This window comes from Eschrichtius robustus, chromosome 21 (assembly GCF_028021215.1).
Source record: "Eschrichtius robustus isolate mEscRob2 chromosome 21, mEscRob2.pri, whole genome shotgun sequence".
Taxonomy (NCBI): Eukaryota; Metazoa; Chordata; class Mammalia; order Artiodactyla; family Eschrichtiidae; genus Eschrichtius; species Eschrichtius robustus.
In genome coordinates this window covers 23771503-23791772 of record NC_090844.1, presented here as the reverse complement: position 1 = coordinate 23791772, position 20270 = coordinate 23771503, and the positions used below count along the sequence as shown (strand labels likewise).

The following is a 20270-nucleotide window of genomic DNA, read 5'->3' as shown; positions in this document are numbered from 1 at the left end:
AATTAGTGACCTCTGCATTTCAAAATCCAAAGGTCACTTTTTGATCCAAACTTTCAACAACAGTGGACACTGGTGACCATTCTTTCTCTCAACTACCATACCACTGTTCTCCTGTTTGTTTCTTATACCTCACCAGAGATTTCTTTTCAGACTCTTTCTAGGAACTTCTGCTCAAGGTTCAAATGTTAGTGTTCTCTTAATTTGGTCCTGGGCCTCCATCTTTGCTATATCTAAATTCTCTCCCTATGAATTGTATCTCTTCCTGTGGCATTAAACACTGTCTTCTTTTTGATAGCATAACTACCAGGTTTACCTTGGCTCTATAATTCAGACTTGTATATCCAAGTGTCTATTTGACATGTCTACCTGGATTCCTAAAAGTCACCTCAAACCTAACATGTAGAGACCAGAATTCTCTATTATCTTTATTCCGGTTCCACTTGGTCCCACTCCAAGCCACCACTGTTATGCCTCCTCTTGTTCCACTCTTCCCCAAACTTACTTTGCTTCAGTTGCCCTGGCTTTGTTTGCCTCCCCCAACCCCTAAGTTTTGTTTTATTCATTGCTGTATCCCCAGTGCCTAGAACAGTGCCTGGCAGGTACTGTTAGGTACTGTTAGGTGCTAAATAGATAAAGGTGTTAATCAAATTAGTGAATGATGTTCCTCAAAACAGAAACTTAGGGCTTTTGCATCCACTGTTCCCCAGGCGGTGAAGGCTCTCCCCCGATCTTTGTATTTTCTCATCATTCAGGTCTCAAAGCTTCAAAATCAGTTCCTCAGCAAGGCCCTCCCTGAAGTTGGCTCCTAGTCTCTACTGTATCACCCTGTTTTATTTTCATCAATGCACTTATCACTATTATCTTTGTTTATTAATTTATTATTTAATTTTGTTTGTCTTAGTTCTCATCAGTGTAAGCTCCATGAGTACAGGGACCTTGTCTGCACTCCAAGCTGAAAACAGCGCCAGACACATACTAGGCATTCAACCTATATTTGTTGAATGAATGAATAAAGGAGAGAAATTGAGGACTGTCAGACCTCAAAGATAATGCCTATGCACTCTTAACTGTTTTCCCTGGCTGGTTCTTTATTTAGGTGGTAGTTTCTCCTCCGGATATCTTGTAAATTCCCACTGTCTCCACGTGGAAGGAAATATGTAAAGGTTCTGAGCGTCTCCGTGCTGCCTCTCTCAAATCCACTCTGTATTTAGCAAACTAATGGAACACAAATCATGCGCCAGACGCTGTGCTAGTTGCTGAAGACGTGAAGTTGAGTAAGGCACAGTAGCGTCCCTCGGGAAGGTTATTAAGGTTTTGTAAATAACGTGACTACACTTAGATTTTGCGTTGTGATGGTTTCAGTCTTCGCGCTGAACCGACAGGAGGGCGGCCCTAGGCCCCGCCCACAGCCTCTGCGTCCCGCCCTTGGCTCCGCCCTCAACGGAGGCACCCCGCGCTCGACTCCGCCCGCAGCCGCGCTGGGCTCCTGGGGCGGGGACAGCAGCGACCACTCCAGTTCCCCCAAGCGCTGCTGCTGTAGTAACGTCAGACTGGCGCACGGACGTTCCCTGCGGTAGGGGCTCTGCGTTAGACCTTCCTTTCTCCGCGGCGGAAGCTGCCGGCGTCGGTGCTTAGCGGTGCGCGGCCTTCCGCAGCCAGGGTTCCGGCCCGCGAGCTCCCGGCAGCCGCGCTCCATCTTCACCGAGCGCCATGGTGGCGGCCGGCGGGCCGGAAGCGGCTGGACGCTGCGCTCTGTTCAGCCTCCTTTTGCTTCTGCTGATCGCAGGCTCTGCCCGGGGCTGGCACGACCCTGGTGAGTGCTGCCTTCACTCCCCCCTTCCTGCTGCCTTCAGGCAGCGCTAAGAGGCTCCACCATTTCTGTTCGCCGCCCCTTGAGCCCTTCTACCCTAATTCCTCATTTCCATCCTCTTCGCTGTTCATCTGTGCCCTTGCCTGACCTCTTTGCTCTTCGCAGACGTCCTCCTGGACGAGTGTGGACTGTTGGGGAGTGGGCGGGGCGGGACTACTCTAGTGTTGTTAACGTTCCCTTCTCCCTTGCTTGGACTCCCAGAATTTGCCCACCTTCTTCTTTCTTGGGCTACAGCCCTCATTCCCTGCGTCTGGCCGGAAAGCTCGACCCTCACCTGCGCATCTTGCTTTGTTGTCAAAACTGTCTGATGTCATCGTCGCTGACTGTTGTCATGGCTGCCTGTTGCTGTACCTGGCAGTTACCATGGCACCGGCAGTCCTTGAGTCACAGTGGACAGGGCTGCAAACCTTGGAGGGAGGTTAGCAGAATCATAGACTGTACTATTTATGTGAGCACAACTCACGCTGCTTATTCTGACCATTACAGTGACGTACATTGCGTTACACCGGCTTTTCCTGTTGAATTAAAAAAAAATTTTTTTTGTGATGGTACACGATAAGTGATTTCTAGGAAAAAAAGTTCTTTTATATCACTATGTTATTAGAATTGTCTAACGAATTTTTATGGGATCGAGAATATTCCATGTAATTAATACATATGTGTGTGTATATATATGTATACATACATACATACAGTTTTCCATTTAATAAATGATGCATGCTGTTAAGTTGGAGTGATGTAAAAAATGACTTTCAAACAATGAAAACATCATTTTTGTTTTGGGGAGTAAAGCTGTTAAAGCATGGAAAGTGTACCCATATTGCAGTCGTGATTTGGTGATAGGAAATGCCTGTGTTTTTGAACTTAAGCAACAGATTTATTTCTGTTGCTTCTTATTTTTATTCTTAAATGCTAAAATGAGAGAGAAGGTGCTATTTGTAAGTACTTGATTTTGCGTACTCCTTTGATGTGGATGTTTTATTACTAATTAATAAAAAGCCAAGTTGGATTTAAATGTCTGTACATTTTCCTTATGTATTTCTAGAAAGTTTTATATAGAGAGGAGACTTTGATCAGAATTACAATTTAAAAACTGGATTAAAACATTAGTTGAACCCTCAATCAATTCTTGAATAAAAAAAGGAGGTTTACAGATGAAGAGTCAGGGGAATAAAAAAACAGAGCCAAATTTAAATTAATGATGAACATTTTCCTGGTAGCTCTTTGCGTACCTGCTCTATAAAACTATTGTTCTGGAACAAAAGGCACCAAAATATTTTGCAGAGTAAACACAATCAAACTACATGGCCTTAAATTTCTTTTGAGGAACTATTTTATGAAGGCATTTTATTGAGTTAGTTTTTATCAAGTAGTTTTATCAAGCAGTAGTCAGTCCCTCATTTGTCTTTTGTTTGACTTTGGTTGTACTCACTTTGTCCTTAGCTAACATAAAGCAAAAATTTGTCCAGAAAAAAAAAAAAAAATTGTGCCAGTTCTAAAGAGATTACCTAAAAATTTTCACAGTTCTTTATTGAGCTACTTTGTATTTGTCACTCTTCTGGGTGTTGGGAATATTGCAGTGAATGAAACAGTGTTTCGCCCTGGAGTTTACACCTATTGAGGAGAAATAGAAAATAAACAAATCAGGTAAATAGCATGTCCTATTGTGAATAGTGGTTTGGACATTGATAAAACAGGGAAAGGAGGGCAGGGTGTGCAGGCAGAAGCAGGGATTTTCAAAATATACATTAGTCAGGGAAGAAGTCACTGTTAAGGTGACATTTGATGAGAACCCTGATATGACCTGTATTCTATCCCATTCTATTCTATTCTATATTTTTTTTAATATGATCTGTATTTTAAAGGCACATTCTGTCTGCTCTGTGGAAAACAGACTGTGGGAGCGAGAGTGGGTGGGGGGAAGCTGGGAGGCCAGTGAAGGGACTGCTTGTGCAGTAAGTGTCGAGAGTGGTGATGGTTGGCGGCGGGGGGGGGGGGGGGAAGCAGTGCAGTTGGTGAGAGTGGTGGGCTTCTCAGCTGTTCTGAAGGTGGAGCTGACATGATACTCTGAGGGATTAGATACAGGGGTTAGAGGAGGAGAGAAGACAAAGATAACTCCAAGGTTTTGGGTCTGAGTGACTAGAAGGATGGAATTACCGTTTCCTGAGATGTGGGATTGTGGGAGAATCAGGCTTGGGGGAGTTTGGTTTTGTTCATCTTAAGTTTGAGACCTGCAAGTGGATTTCGATTTGTGAGTCTGGACTTCAGGGAACTCTGTGTCACCCTTGACTGATGTACTAGTGGAGTAAGGTTGTGAGCATTTTGTTCTTAGACCTTGTCTTAGTTCGAGCTGCTATCACAAAATACCACAGACTGGGTGGTAAGCAGCATTTATTCCTCGCATTCTGAGGCTGGGAAGTCTTAAGATCAAGGTGCGAGCATGTTTGGTGTCTGGAGAGGGCCCTCTTCCTGCTCTGCAGATGACTGTCTTCTTGTTATCACATAACAAGAGCAGGGGTGGGGCAGGGTGGGGCAGGGTGGGGGTAGGTGGGGTGAGTGGGTGGATGGGGGCCCTGGTCTCTTCCTCTTCCTACACGGGCACTAATCCCTTCACTGGGGCTCCATCCTCAGAAGCTCATCTAAAACTAATCACCTCCCAAAGGCCCTGCCTCCAAATGCCATCACACTGGGGATTAAGGCTTCAACATATGTATTCTGGGTGACACAAAACATAGCAACCTTTAGGATCTCTAGGGAAAAAAGATGCTGTAGAGGCATGGTAATGATAACACATAGGTATATGGCTCCTTAAACATTCTCAGTAATATTTATCATACTTGATCACCTATTATGTGTCAAGTACTCTGCCACATAATTTTAGTAAATCATATCTAAACTTCACAACCAGTTTTAAGGTTGATATCGTTTTAACTTTACAGGTAATTTCTATACAGATAAATTGACTTGGCTGAAGTCATACAGCAAGTTGGTGGTGGGAATTTAGTTCAGTGTTCTTTGCATTATCTCAGCCCTGCTACAACAAATTCAAGTTGTTATTATTCCCATTATTTAGTTTAATAATATTCTGATTTTTTAAACCATTGAACATTTTCATTGTTATAATTTTTTATTTATTAGGAGGTAGGTTGAGTTTAATATAGCATATTTTATTTTAGTATAGTTCTTGGAAATTTAGATATTTGGATCATGTGGAATTAAATTTTTGTATAGCTTTAGGTGGATTTTATTCTAGCTGTGTAGTCAGTTATGACAAAACCATTTATTAAAGAAGACATCCTTTTTCCACTAAATTGAAAAGCCCGCTTTTGCTGGTTGGAGAAGAGTTTCCTTTCATTTAAGGAGTAGTCTCTCAGAATCACTATTCTGTACAGTATTACTGAGATCCCACTTGAGGCTACTGCAACTCGTTGTAACTCAGACCCAGTTTACTCTACTTTTTAAATTACTTGTGGGTTTGAGATGCATCATTTGTCTTTCCTCACACAGGCTAAGCAGGGCAGAAAGAGTTGTGCAGAATACTGAGTTTTGTCAATGGTAAAGGATGCTATTGTGCTTCGTTTTATAAATAAAATATGGTGATGCTTGATAAAAAAAAAAAAACACCTAGAAAACAAAAACCCACTTTATCTTGTATTGAATTTCCACATATATCTGGATTTATTTCTAGACTTTCTTTTGTTTCACAGTTCACTTGTCTGTTTCTGTTACTATTCCATACTATTTTGATTATTTTAATTTTATAGTAAGCTTTATTATTTGGTAAAACAATGCATTCTTTTTTTTTAAATTGATGTATTGTTGACTTGCAATATTAGTGTCATGTTTACAACATAGCAATTTAATATTTTTATAGATTATACTCCATTTAAAGTTATTACAAAATAATGGCTCTATTTCCTTGTGCTGTACAATATATCCTTTTTGCTTATTAAAGCAATGTATTCTTTTTCAAAAATCTTTTTGGCTGTTTATAGACATTAATTTTTCCATAAGCCTTTAACATAATTTCTTTCTAGTTCCAAAAAAACCCAGTTGGGACTTCCCTGGTGGCACAGTGGTTAAGAATCCGCCCACCAATGCAGGGGACACGGGTTCGAGCCCTGGTCCGGGAAGATCCCGCATGCTGCAGAGCAACTAAGCCCGTGCGCCACAACTACTGAGCCTGTGCTCTAGGGCCCGTGAGCCACAACTGCTGAGCCCACATTGCCACAACTACTGAAGCCCATGCGCCTAGAGCCCATGCTCTGCAACAAGAGAAGCCACTGCAATGAGAAGCCCGCGCACCGCAACGAAGAGTAGCCCCCTCTCGCCGCAACTAGAGAAAGCCCGCGCGCAGCCACGAAGACCCAACGGAGCCAAAAATAAATAAAAAAAAAAAAAAAGCAAAAAACAAAAAAGCCCAGTTGGACTTCTGGTTGGAAGTGCATTAAATTTATTTAGGTTCTGTTATATGTATATATTTCTTATATAGATCACATATTGACCCTAAGTTTATTTCTAGGTATTTTATGGATGTATGTAGTTTGTCACTAATTTGAGATAGACTTTACATTTTCTTTTGTAATCGGACATTACAATTATAGAAGAAGCTTTTGCCTTTGGGCAATTGATAAAATATCCAGCCGTTTTGTCAAATTCTCTTAATATAGCAGGGTTGTCTTTTGGGAAGTTCTCTTGGATTTTGTAGGTCCAACAACTCTAAATAAAATGTTTATTTCTACTACTCTTTGTACCAAGCGTGACAGACATTGTTGGATGATTACTCAGAAGCTGTTCTCTACTTTCTTCTCCTTGTCTTCCTCCACATAGACACTGGAAAAGCCAAATACTCATTTTATTAGAATCCCTTGACACTAAGTCATTCTCGTCAGTCTACTGGAGGAATTCTGGGGAAAATATTTTAAGTTTTGATGGAAAGTCATTAATCTTATATTCTCTGTTTTCTTTCAACTCTCTCTTTTTTAAAATGTTGATATATTTTAATGTAAGTTACAGGCATCATGATAGGCCATAACTAAATCCTTCAGTATAAGCCTTTTCTTAATGACCTTTTCCCCACCTAGTAAAAATAACATTACATCTAACAAAATTGACCCTAATTTCTTAATATCAACTAATTACTCATTCCATAGCCAGATATCACAGTTGTCCCTAAAATGTCTAAACTAGTTTGTTCAAACCAGGGCCCAGTCCAGGACCAGGCATTGCATCTGACTGCATTATCCCGTAAGTCTTTTGAAAATGTAGAATGGTCTCTTTTTTTCATGCTACTGCTTTGCTGAAGGGATTGGGCCAGTTGTCCTTTAGAATATCCTACGTTCTGGATTCTGTTTTCTCATGACATTGTTTTAGCCTTTTTTTTTCTTCCTTGTATTTCTAGTAAACTGAATGCTAGGTCCAAAGGATTGATTAGATTCATATTAAATACTTCTGGGGATTACATCATAGGAGATGGTGTAATATCGATCTTTATACCATTAGCAGTGCTAAGTTTGACTAGTGGATTATAGTGGCTTATTTCTCCCCCGTGAAGTTACACTTTTCCCCTTTTATGACTAGAAAGCACTCCGTGTAATGTTACTTGGCACCATACCAATATCCATTCACTTAATGATTTTAAAACTAATTAATCCTTTTCTGAATCTGTTTCTTTAGGGGTTGTAAGATGATGATTTTTCTAATTCTGTCACTTCTGCATTTATTGATTGATATTCTTCAGTAAAGTTGAGATTTTCCTTATCAACTGAGGCTATTTCAGATTATGGTTCTGGCTGGAAAGTCAGGATAAACATTTAATTTAAAATCGTTAATTGCTAGTTTTCAAACTAAGGAGGTAATTGGTAGCCACTTTAAGTATAGACAAGTGAGTTCTTGGCTTTCCCTTTGAGTATTATTATGGATTCTTGGGTTTTCATAGGTTGAACATGATTTGCCAAGTATAGTCACTATCTTGCTGGTCAGTCTTGCTTTTGGTGTCTTAAGATCTTTCCCATCCCAGGACCATAAACATATTCTTTCTTTTTGTGCTTTCTTCTAGTATTTTTAATTTGTTGTTTGTTTTATGGTAAGTGTTTAACCATCAGGGATTAATTTTCATACATTGTGCACATGATCAATTTTCCTAATCCTGTGTTACTGTTTACATTATTATAGATTTAATTACAGATATGTTTTGATTGCTGTAACCCAATTTTCCTTTCTTTGTTATTGGTTTTCAGCTGTCTTTTTACTATTTTATATGTTATTATATTACTTTATATTATTATTTTTCTAGTTTTATTGTATTTTGGTGAGAGAAGGGTGACCAGTAAGTCTCAGCTTAGTCAAATTTATTAAGCTCTTTTTTTTGGTAAATAAATATAATTAAGATCTGTATTTGCTGACGTGAGGGAATATCCTTGATGTCTGATTAAGTGCAAAAGCATGTGAAGAGTAATATGCACTGTATGATTCGATTTTATAAAAATACACTAACAAAAATCAAAACAGCTCTTGTATACGTATCTGTTTGTGTGAGCAAGAAGAAGGTACTGACCAGGCTGCTAATTTTGGTTATCACAGAAATGGGAAATTGGAGGAAGAATGGATTTCTCTTTTTAAAAGGAAAAAGTGTTACTTTTACATTAAAAAAAATTGTGAAATATGTATATGTATGTATATGTGTATGTATATATGTGTGTGTGTGTGTATATGTATATATATATATATATATATATATATATATATGTGAATGAAAAGAGCTGGGGAGACCATCTAGGGATGTCGCTTCTTCTCAAGCAGCTTTCACCTTGTAGTGCTTGCTTTAGTCAGCTCCAATTCAAGAGCTGCCATTTCCTGTTGCTTTTAGGGATTCCATTATGTGTGTCAGGTTGCTTCTCAGTTTTCCCACCTGCTTGTCTGGCACTTGACTTACATTTAGGACTAGTCACCTAACTATTGGTCCATCTGCTTTCATCTTCCAAAATTCTGTTACCATCTCCTTTTCTGTTTTGCCTGACCTTGTTTGTTCACATCAGCAAAACAATTCATTTATTGTACTTTCAGTGGAATTTGAGAGGCAGCAAATTTTGCTAATTTGACAGGTTGAATATAGGGAATTGGGTGCTAACAAAATGGTGGAAAGTCATGTCTGCTACATCTGCAGCAGTGAACACTGGATGGCTCACATCAAGCCTCTCGGCATCCACGACGCTAATTACGGAGCACTGGCCAGTGTCAGGAAAACCCCGAGCCCCCATGACTGCCTGCTAGCCTGAGCACAGTCTGAATCTAAGCTCTGGTCTCCAGATCTCGCTTAAGTCCCTCCGGTTGACAGAACCGAAATCACGTTTGGGATTTGTAGCTGCAAGAGGTTTTAGGAGTCTTTTAGCTTTGCAAGAAGTCATACTAGTTTGAGGGCAAAATGGATGTTGAGTGAACCAATCCACAGTATCTTCCATCATAATCTGAGAACGATAAGTAGGAAGACTATTCATTTTCCAATAACACTTCAAAATTCATTTATGTATTGATACATCAATGCCGGCAGTAATTTCCTTGTTTTGACTTCTTTTTAAATATACTTTGTCAATATGATTTTTAATTTGTGAAATAGTTTAACTTTTTAATTTTTAAAATTGTGAGATATTTAAAATATTTAAACCCACAGAAGTACACAATGAAAACCCATGTACTCACCACCCAGTTTTATTGAATCTTTACATTGTACTATATTTGCAAGCAAACCTCCCCCCTGCAAAGTAATAAAACATTAGGGATAGAGAGCGAAAGTCTCTGCTCTCCCTCTCACCTCAGAGGTGCTCTGAACTTGGTGTTTAGTCATTCCTATGCATGTTTTCATACTACTGGTATATACACGTATAGACCTTAACAATACGTAGTACTGTTTTGCCAGTTTTCGAGGTTTATGTAAAGCTATCCTACTAAACATTCTACAACTTGCATTTTGCTTAAAATGTTTTTACTATTTCTATTCTGATACATGAATTCTAGTTCACTCATTTTAACTGCTATAGAATATTCCACTTTGTGAATAGGCCAAAATTTTATTAAACCGTTCATCTGTTGACAGACATTTAAGTCATTAAATGTGCTTCAGGAACATTCATGTATATGTTTTGCTATTTTAATTAACCATTGATATTATTGTCAATTGTCATACAGTAGTACAACGTTTCAGGTAAATGAACTTTTGGTTCTGATTTTGCAAAAATTATGTAGAACTTACGATATAGAAGCAGTTTAGGGGACATCAATCCTGAAATGAAGGGAGACCTTAAAGGAGTGACTTTCTGACTTTTGTGCAAAGGGCCTGAAGGTTGTTGCGATGGCTTTGGGATTTGGGAAACTGTTCTATCTTCTCTTCCTTAGTCATCCTCAAAAGGCAAGAAAGACCCTTACTTTTGAAAGTATTTTCAATGACAAGAGTTTTACTAGAATGAATCTTTCTATATGACAAGATATTTACCATCTGTTTATCTGTGTTCTTACTGTTTCAGACAGAATATTGTTGCGGGATATAAAAGCTCTTACCCTCCACTATGACCGCTATACTACTTCCCGTAGGTTGGATCCGATCCCACAGTTGAAATGTGTTGGAGGCACAGCTGGATGTGATTCTTATACCCCCAAAGTCATACAGTGTCAGAACAAAGGCTGGGATGGTTATGATGTACAGGTAATACTCTTTATGTTGATGGCAGTCTAAATGGAATCCTTTTCAGTGAAGTGTTTATTGAGACGTTATTCAGTATTTTGGGGAAGTACATATAGAAAATCTCAGGTTACCTAAAATATATAAATATAAATCAATGATTCGGTCTCTGGAAGAAACATCCTCTGAAAGAAATGAACTGATTTTAAAGCCTGGAAATATTCATTGTAATCTTTATACCAAAACTTTCTTATAAGACATTAGTAAATTTTCAAAACTTTTCATATACTTGGGGGTGGGGGGTAGGGGATTTCTTTTGGTTGTCATTTCTCTGTCATTCCTCAAAGAATACCAACCTATCCTTAAAAAATAAAGTTAAGATGATAAGGAATTGTGGATTGTAAGTGGGTGTGGGGTTCATGTGTCCCTATTGTGCTTCAAATGCCTGATTTTAAAGTTGTTTTAGAACTGAGGGTGGTTACTTATGAATGAAAGCATTTCAGTGGGCTTTATTGTCTTCAGGTCTTTGGCATTTTGTACTTAGGATAGACCACCTCCTTGAAGTTCCAAAATTTATTACCCTTTAGAAATGGAATAGATTTTAAGTGAATTCAGTTTAAATCAATACTTATAGATTTCTACTTTGTATTCTGCCTGCTTTCAGAAAGGATTTAAGATGGTTGGTCATTCGGCCAGAAACTTGCTTTGACAGTTTTCCCTTCCATCAGAGTGAGATTCTTGTTTGATACAACCTTTGTGCCTAGTGTATGCAGTTCCGGGAGAGAGTTCATATTTGCTTGGTGATATGTATTTCACAACATTTTTTCCTAGTCTTGCTAACCGAATCACAGAATCTTCAGGTTAAAGCTGAAATTACTTTTAATTTTATATTACTTTTCAGTCTTGATGGAAAAAAAGATACTAACAGCAAAGTCATTCATTAAACATATATTAAACAGTATTATACAAAAATGAATGATGGAGTCACAACCCTCAAGAAACTCTCTTCCTAGGAGAAAAGATAAGACAAGCACTCACATTACATCTAGGTGCCAACAAAGTATTGTAAAGTCACGTCCAGTTGGAGGGATTGGAAAGACTTAAAGAAGAAAGTATTATATGTACTGTGTTAGTAAGGAAGGATAACATTTTTAGAGCTGAAGAGATAGAGAAGGGAATGAATGGCATGAGCAAGGAAGTATAGAGGACGTCATACATTGACTTATGTTTAGTAGCAGGAGAGAGCTTCTTCTAATTCCAAGAGTATAAATATAATAATTAGAAGCCACTTTTAGTATATGCTATTAAGGAAATGACAATTAACATGAAATACCGATAGAGATTGAGTTTGTTTTATTTACCTAAATCAACAAGCTTATAAATCTTCCTCCAAATAAAATTATTTAAAAAATGGAATAGTGTAGAACAACAACAACAAAATAGAAAAATTGTATATTATCCAAATTAAAAACTTCTGGGCTTCAACAGACACCATCAAGAAACCGAAAAGGACACACACAATAGGAGAAAGCTTTTGCAGTCATATATCTGATTGGGGACTTGTGTCCAGGGTATATGAAGAACTGTTACAACTCAGTAAGAAGACATATAACCAAATTAAACAGTGGGTAAGGCATCTGACTAGACATTTCTCCAAAGAAGATATGCAGTTGGCCAATAAACATGTGAAAAAATGTTCAGCATCATTAGCTGAAAAAGTGTGCAGCATCAGGGGAATACAAGTCAAAACCACAGGAAGATACCAGTTCCTAGCCAACAGGATGCCTGTAGTCAGAAAGGCGTAGTAGCAGGTGTTGGTGAGGATGTGGAGAGACCCTCATACACTGCTGTTAGGGATGTGAAATGGCTCAGCCACCTTGGAAAACGGGCAGTTTCTCAAAGGTTTAAACATAGAGTTACTGAATGCCTAGTCATTCCACTCGTAGGTGTGTACCCAAGAGACTTGAAAATGTGTGTCTGCACAGAAACATACTAAACGTTGTAACAGCGTTATTCATAAAAGGCAAAAAGTAGAAACAACCCAAGCGTCCATCGTTGATGAATGAAGAAACAAAATGTGGTATATCCATACGATGGAATATTATTTAGCCATAAAAAGGAATGAAGTGCTGATTTATGCTACAACGTGTGTGAACCTTGAAAACGTTCTGCCAAGTGAAAGAAGCCAGTCACGTAGGACCACGTATTGTATGATTCCGTTTACATGAAATGTCCAGAGTAGGGGAATCCTTGCAGACAGATTGGTGGTTGCTTAGAGCTAGGAGACTTGGGGGGAAACAGGGAGTGACTGCTAAGGGAGATGAGATTTCTTTTGGGGGCGATGAAAATATTCTGAAATTGATTGTGATGATGGTTGCACAGCTCTGTGAATATACTAAAAACCATTGAAATGGGTGAATGTCTAGTATGTGAATTATATCTGAATAAAGCTGATACAGTGTACCTGAAGTTTGAAAGAGGAAGATAATTTGTCCAAAAAAGAGAAAAGCAATGGAACCAATCAGATCTATCTTGGCTTATATCTTTTTTAATGTTGTTAGAGAAGCATATTACCTACTCAGCTCAAAATAGTTATAGAATTCAAACTAGACCTGGGCTTTTTTTTAAGCTGGAAAATTTTGAGGCTAGCATAGATTCTTTTTGCAGTTTTTCTAAATGTCTTTTTAAAAAAACTTAAGAAAATTACTTATTGGATTGGACCTTGGGAAAGGTAGTCCATGGTTTTTATAGAATTTGTGTAGGAAGTTCTTCTCAGAAGGTTATATCAAAAGCTACCAGATATTCATTATTTAAAAAATGGAATAGTGTAGAACAACAACAACAAAATATGCTGATATTTGGGCCTTAATGTTGAAAAAACCCCTATTTTTAAAGAAAGCATCTTCAACAGTAGTTAAAAAGTTGACATTTAAAAAATTTGCTTAAAATTAATAAATTAGGGAATGCTTAATATGTACAAAAGAATTCTTTACATCTATATGTAAGGAATAAAGAATAGTAATAAAATGAGCACTCATGTACCCACCACCTAGCTTAAGTAGAACATTAATATCACCAGTATCTTGGAAGCCCCTGGTTTGCCCTCCCCCAACACAGAAATACTCGTCCTGAATTTTGATTATCATTCCCTTGCTTCATTTTGCTGTTTTATGACAGCTATTTAGCGCAAATAATGTATATTAAATGAAAAAAATATCTTTTGGTTCTAATAGCCTGTTTCTACTTTTCTTCACAGTGGGAATGTAAGACCGATTTAGATATCGCGTACAAATTTGGAAAAACTGTGGTGAGCTGTGAAGGCTATGAATCCTCTGAAGACCAGTATGTACTGAGAGGTTCCTGTGGCTTGGAGTATCACTTAGATTACACGGAACTTGGCCTGAAGAAATTGAGAGAGTCTGGAAAAAGCCATGGCTTTAACTCTTTCTCTGATTATTATAATAAGTTGTACTCCCGAGAATCTTGTAGCATCAGTGGAGTGCTTACCATCGTGGTGCTACTTGCTCTTGCCTTTGGAGTTTATAAATTCTTCCTTGGTGATGGTCATGATTCTCCTCCACCATATTCTGAGTATCCTCCACATTCCCATCGTTATCAGAGATTCACCAACTCTGCAGGACCCTCTCCTGCAGGCTTTAAGTCTGAGTTCACAGGTATGTTTTCCTAGGCAATGGCAGTAAGTAAGGTAGAAGTCAGGTAGTGAATCCTGTGCTGGTTTCTGATATAGAAAATGGTTGCATTGGGAAACCAAAGCAGATTTGTCTTATTTTTTTTACTTTCGACTTCTTTTACCTCTTCTGTTCTGTTTCTCTATAAGGTTAATTGTGATTACTATTTTAAGGATGCATGATTAAATTGCAAATCATCTCAATCAAACTTGATCAGATGTGGTAATAAGCATTTACCTTGAACTCTGTCTCACACCATACACAAAATTTTATTCACTGAGTATTACAGAGCTCAACATAAAAGTAAAACAATTAAGTTTCCAGAAGAAAACATAGGAAAATATTTGTCAGGGTAGGCAAAACTTTCTTAGAATGCAAAAAATACCAGCCAAAAAGAAAACAGGGATAAATTAGACTTTATTTAAATTAAGAATGTCTAGTCATCAAAGACAACATTAAGAGAGTGAAAAGGCAAGCCACAGACTGGGAGAAGGTATTTGTAAAACATATTTTAAACAAAGCATGTGTATCTACAGTACATAAAGAACTCCCACAAATCTGAGAAAAGACAGACAACCTAATTTAAAAAATGGACAGAGGATTTGAGCAGCCATTTTATAGTAAAAGAAGATATCCAGATGTCCAATAAAAATTTGAAAAGGTGCTCAGCATCATTAGTCTTCAGGAGAATGCAGATTAAAACCTGAGTTCTTAATTAACCACCATTTAATCATCTTAATGGCTAACATTAAAAAGACAGAGTACCAAGTAATGGCAAGGATGTAGTTAACTGGAACTTGCTGGAAGGAGTTAAAAGGATAAAACACTTTGGAAAACTGTCAGTATCTACTGAAACTAGACATATGCCATCCAGTGACCCAGCAATTTCATTCCTAGATGCATAAGAGAAATGCATGCATGTGTGTACAAAAAGGTCTGCACAAGAAATGTTCACAGCAGCTGTATTCACAGCAGCCAAAAACTGGACATAGAATGTCCGTAAACATTAGAATGAGACAAATTGTTTTTTTTTTCACACATTGGACTACTATACATAAATTTAGAAAAAACAAAAACAAAACTGATATAAGCAGTGGTGGAGGTCGACTCTCATGGACATAATGATACGCCAGAAGAGTACCTCCGTATGATTCTATTTATAAAAAGTTCAAGAATGGGTAAAACCAAAGTGTGGTGAGAAAAGTCAGAGTCGGCTTCTCTCTGACATGGGTGGGTATCTATTGGGAGTTGTCGTGAGGGAGTCTCTGGGTGCTAGAAAGGTTTTACTGATGTGGGTAGTGATTACATGCATGGGTACCTACATACAGATTTATTATGCTGTACATGTGGGATTAGCACAGTTCCCTTTATGTATATGATACAGCAGTTTAAGAAAAACTTCCTCTGAGCAGAAGATTTTTTTTTTTTTGGTCCCTTTTAAGACCCGACTTCCCAACTAACAAATATCCTCCACTTGGATTCCTCCATTAGACACTCAGGTACAGCTCTCAACCTGGAGCTTCTAGACATGTCCACACAGTAGAAAGGAAGTAGCTCTGACACGTGGGGTCATCTTCTAGTAGCTGATCTGGAGCAGGGCAGATGTGACCTTACGGGAAGAAACCACCCTCCCCTGCCCTAAAAACATTTCCCTCCTTTTCCTTGTGTGTGGGAAAGGCAGGTGCTCCTTAGTTATAAACCAGTATTTTATAAATACACTTTTTGAATACAACTTGTTTATAAGTTGAAGTATTATTATTTTTTATTTTTATTCCTTTTAAAAATAAATTTATTTTGTTTATTTATTTTTGGCTGCATTGGGTCTTCGTTGCTGTGTGCGGGCTTTCTCTAGTTGCAAGGAGCGGGGGCTACTCTTTGCAGCAGTGCACGGGCTTCTCATTGTGGTGGCTTTTCCTGTTGCGGAGCACAGGCTCTAGGCGTGCGGGCTTCAGTAGTTGCAGCATGCAGGCTCAGTAGCTGTTGCTCGCGGGCTCAGTAGTTGTGGCTTGCGGGCTCTAGAGCACAGGCTCAGTAGTTGTGGTGCACAGGCTTAGTTGCTCTGTGGCATGTGGGATCTTCCTGGACCAGGGCTGGAACCTGGGTCCCCTGCATTGGCAGGCAGATTCTTAGCCACTGTGCCACCAGGGAAGTCCCCTGAGTATTATTATTAAAGCATACAGACGAAACAATTGAAATGTCATATTATCTTTAGTTCTGTAGGCTATGGTTTAAGAGAGGATGCATAATCATTTTTATTTTTAGGACCGCATGGTGCAACTTCTGGTTTTGGCAGTGCTTTCACTGGACAACAAGGACATGAAAATTCAGGACCAGGGTTCTGGACTGGCTTGGGAACTGGAGGAATATTAGGATATTTGTTTGGCAGCAATAGGTAGGCTTTGCATTTTTCTCACCTGCTCTTTAATTCAGCCTTTCTTTAGAGGCTTCTTTGTTTTGCTTACAATTTGACTGGATTTGTTTTGTTAAGGAAAATAAATTATGGTGACATTACCCTATCAAATCAGATTCTCTGGGGGTGGGGAAGGAATGCCATCTGTGCTTTGATCAATATTATATGTGTTGTTTTCTTTCACATGTCATGCTTATAGATATGAGTTAGAAGAAAGACTGTTGACATCTGAGAAGGCAGGAAAGAACACAACATTTGGGGCACAGTTGGCATTCTGGTTTGGTTGGAGAATGATAGAAGCAAGGGTGGAAAGAGCTGGCGACCAGATTTTGGAATGTCTTCAGTTTAAATAGTGGTTTAAGTTTAGATTGTATTTGAATGCGAATTCAGAAAGAAAGAACCTTTATTCCCTGTCATTTTCTTTCCTCACGGCAATGACCATAAGAATGGCAGAAATATAAAACAGTGTTTATTTTATGTTAATCCTGATATACCAGAACACTGAGGAAAAAACACTTGATAAAAATTGTTTTCTGATGGTTTAGGAATAGGAGGGTATTTAAAAATCATAGTCACAAGAAAAATGCCTGACACACTTTTGTCTTTATAGAGCAGCAACACCCTTTTCTGACTCGTGGTACTACCCATCCTACCCTCCCTCATACTCCAGCACGTGGAATAGTCGTGCCTACTCACCACTTCGTGGAGACCCAGGAAGCTATTCAGCGTGTTCAAGCTCAGAGCCAAGAACCAGAACAGCATCAGGTGAGAGCAAAAAGTCAAGAAGTTCCTATTCAGAAAAGTACAGAAACAATTTGGAACTTAGGTGATTAACTATACATTTAGCAGTCATGGTTTTATGTGGAATACCCACCAGAAATATTAGTTGCACAATTAACTGAGATTAAAATATAATTCAGATCCATTCTTTCCTCCCACTTCTGTTCTTTAAAACTCAAACAGGAATTTGGTTTAGACTCATGTCTGTCACTAACCAAGGTTTTAACTTAAGCCTTCCTGGATGTTGGTTTCCATGTATGTTTAATTCTGGTTAATCTCTAGGGGTCCATTAAGCTCTAAAATGGGAATTTTCTAGGTAGAAGGTTGAACTTTTCAATTTGGTAAAACTCAATAAAAATGTATTGAGCCATTCTTTAAATCATTGTCAAAAATATGTTTATTGCAATGGCTAAGAGGAAATTTTGTAAAGAAGCAGAGATATAATATTAAAAAACAAATTATTTGGAGTTAAATATCTAGCTAATTAGAGAATTGGAGGTAGTGGATAATGAGGCGGTGATAGATTGCTGCGGGTTGGATTTGTCTTCTTCAGCAGAGGGAAGAAGTTATAGAACAATGAATAATTCTTGAAATTGACAGAAAATATATTTAAATATGTTTAAAAATGTCAGAGTGGAATTCTCATAGTGCTGGTGTGAATGAATTGATATGATCAGTTTGAAAAGCTGTTAGGCATTACCTACTAAAATTGAACATAAGCATACTCAAGATCCAGCAGTTTCACAAATACGTAGTGACAGAAGTGCGTACTCTTTTACACTTAAAGATAAGTACAAGGATGTTTGTAGCATCCTTATTCATAATAGCCTTCAAATGGAAGAAATCCATGTATCTTCCAGCAGTAAAATGGATGAATAAATTGAGTTATATTCATACAGTGGAATACTGTGCAACAGTGAGAATAAGAAAATAGTTGTATGCGATAATGTGGATAAATTTATCAGATGTAAAGAAAGAAGCCAGACACACAAGAATATGTACGATATGATTGCAACATTCATGTTTTATAAATATACATGTTTAAAAACAAGCAAAACTAATCTGTGGTGTTAGATGTTAAGATAGTGGTTGCTTTGGGGGAGAAAAAGGTGGTAATGATTGAGAAGATATATAAAAGTGTAACTACGTAGGACATAACGTGACAAAAGAAAACTCATTCTCAGTGGAAACAAGAATTGTAAGAAACTGTATATATCAACTAGAAATGTATGGGACTTATGTGAAGAAAATCATAAGACATTACCAAATAACCTACAGGAAGATCTGAGAAAAATTGAGTTTCCAGATGGGAACACTTGTGGTCTTGTAACCTGTCTGTTAGCATGTTTGCGTCTTGGGGGAGCTGGGGGTGCCTAGGTAACCTTTACCATCAAAAGTCCGTGACCCTCCCCCATGTTACTTCTATTTACCGCTGGAGTCGTGAGAGGTAGCAGGGCCTGGCTTAGGCTCCACTGGCCTCTCTGCTGTTTGGCTCAGACGTTGGGTCTTGCCTGTACCACGCTGGCCCCAGCACAGAACATATCTTTGGTTTCTTGACTAAAAGTTATTCCCAGCAAGCGTGTGTGTGTTTAGCAGACTTGATGCTGATTGGATGGCTGGAAGGGCTGTTGTGGGGAGTTGATGCACTGAGTCCTGCAGCCCTGGTCCACAAGCTCATTCTCTCCTTCTTCCCTCGTGTCTCGTACCATTTGCTAACAATAAACATGTATTACTGTTGTAATTTTATAAGCAATTCTAATGCATTTAAAAAAACTAATATAAAATTTACTCTTCTCATTCTAGGATATGGTGGTACCAGAAGACGATAAGAAAGTAAAAAGTTGGGGTCAAACATTGGATGCAAAACTTCTGATTTTTCATCACTTTCTCTTATAAAACGTGCCCCTTGCTAACAACTGGGGAAAGGGAATATGCAAAAGTTCTGTGGTGTTTTGTCCTGTATAGCTTTTTGTATTCTGTTATTTGAGGCTAAGAGTTGACATAGGACAGAATGCTTATGTAGAGAATCGTATGTTTGTGTAACACGCAGATGTATATTATAGTTTTTGAAAGTGATGACTACTGTAGAATGCTGAGAATGTATTGTGTGATTTCTAACACCTATGATGCCATAAGAAGCATTAAGAATGAAGGCTTTATACCAATAGACACTGAGTACAGAAATTTTCAGTCTTAGGTGGTTTTAGCTGTTGATTCATTACATCGTAGAAGCGATAATAATCTATTTGGTATGTGTTATTGGGTGTTTGCTGTTCTTCAAACATTTAAACCAAACTTTGGACTACTAATTATACTTCCCTGTGTGTTTTGATCACTTCTGAGCTCAGGAGCTTTGAACCTGTCCGTGGTGTGTGGGGTTCTGGTAAGTGAGAACTACCTTTTTAGGAAAAGGTAGAAACTAAGTATCTAGAAGGTTGTTGTGAATGGCAGTGTGCTGACAAAAATGCTTGAAGCCTCCATATTCATTTTTTTAAGAAGTAAAGTTCAAGTGCTTCAGCAAAGGTTTTCTAATAACAGAAGCATGTAGTTCTCTGTGGAATCTCAGATGTTGTAGCAGTCTGTGTCAATCTTACATTAAAATGACAGAAAAAATAAAAACAAACAAACGGTTTTATTCTTTCTTTCTACCAGCCTTGACACAAATTCGTGTGACTTTTTTACCTTTTTTTTCCCAAAGGAAAGGGGGTTCATGCAGAAGTTCTCTCTCCCTAAACAGTAATTTCCTGTGATAGTCTTGCCTTAGCTACTGGTCACACAAAAAGCCTAAATTCAGGAATTCCAAGTTATACTCATTAAACTTCATTATTTTGCTAGGAAAGACAAGAA

The 20270-nt window shown here is 38.3% G+C and overlaps 1 protein-coding gene across 1 annotated transcript; it reads left to right on the top strand.

Moving 5' to 3' along the window:
* The first annotated feature begins 1477 nt into the window (after positions 1-1477).
* On the top strand, positions 1478-20046 carry SARAF (store-operated calcium entry associated regulatory factor). Its single transcript, XM_068532193.1, has 6 exons — positions 1478-1813; positions 10390-10568; positions 13801-14218; positions 16496-16625; positions 17254-17408; positions 19227-20046. Exons 1-6 carry the CDS (start codon positions 1711-1713, stop codon positions 19250-19252), a joined length of 1011 nt encoding a protein of 336 aa, XP_068388294.1. The 5' UTR covers positions 1478-1710; the 3' UTR covers positions 19253-20046.
* Positions 20047-20270: the final 224 nt, after the last annotated feature.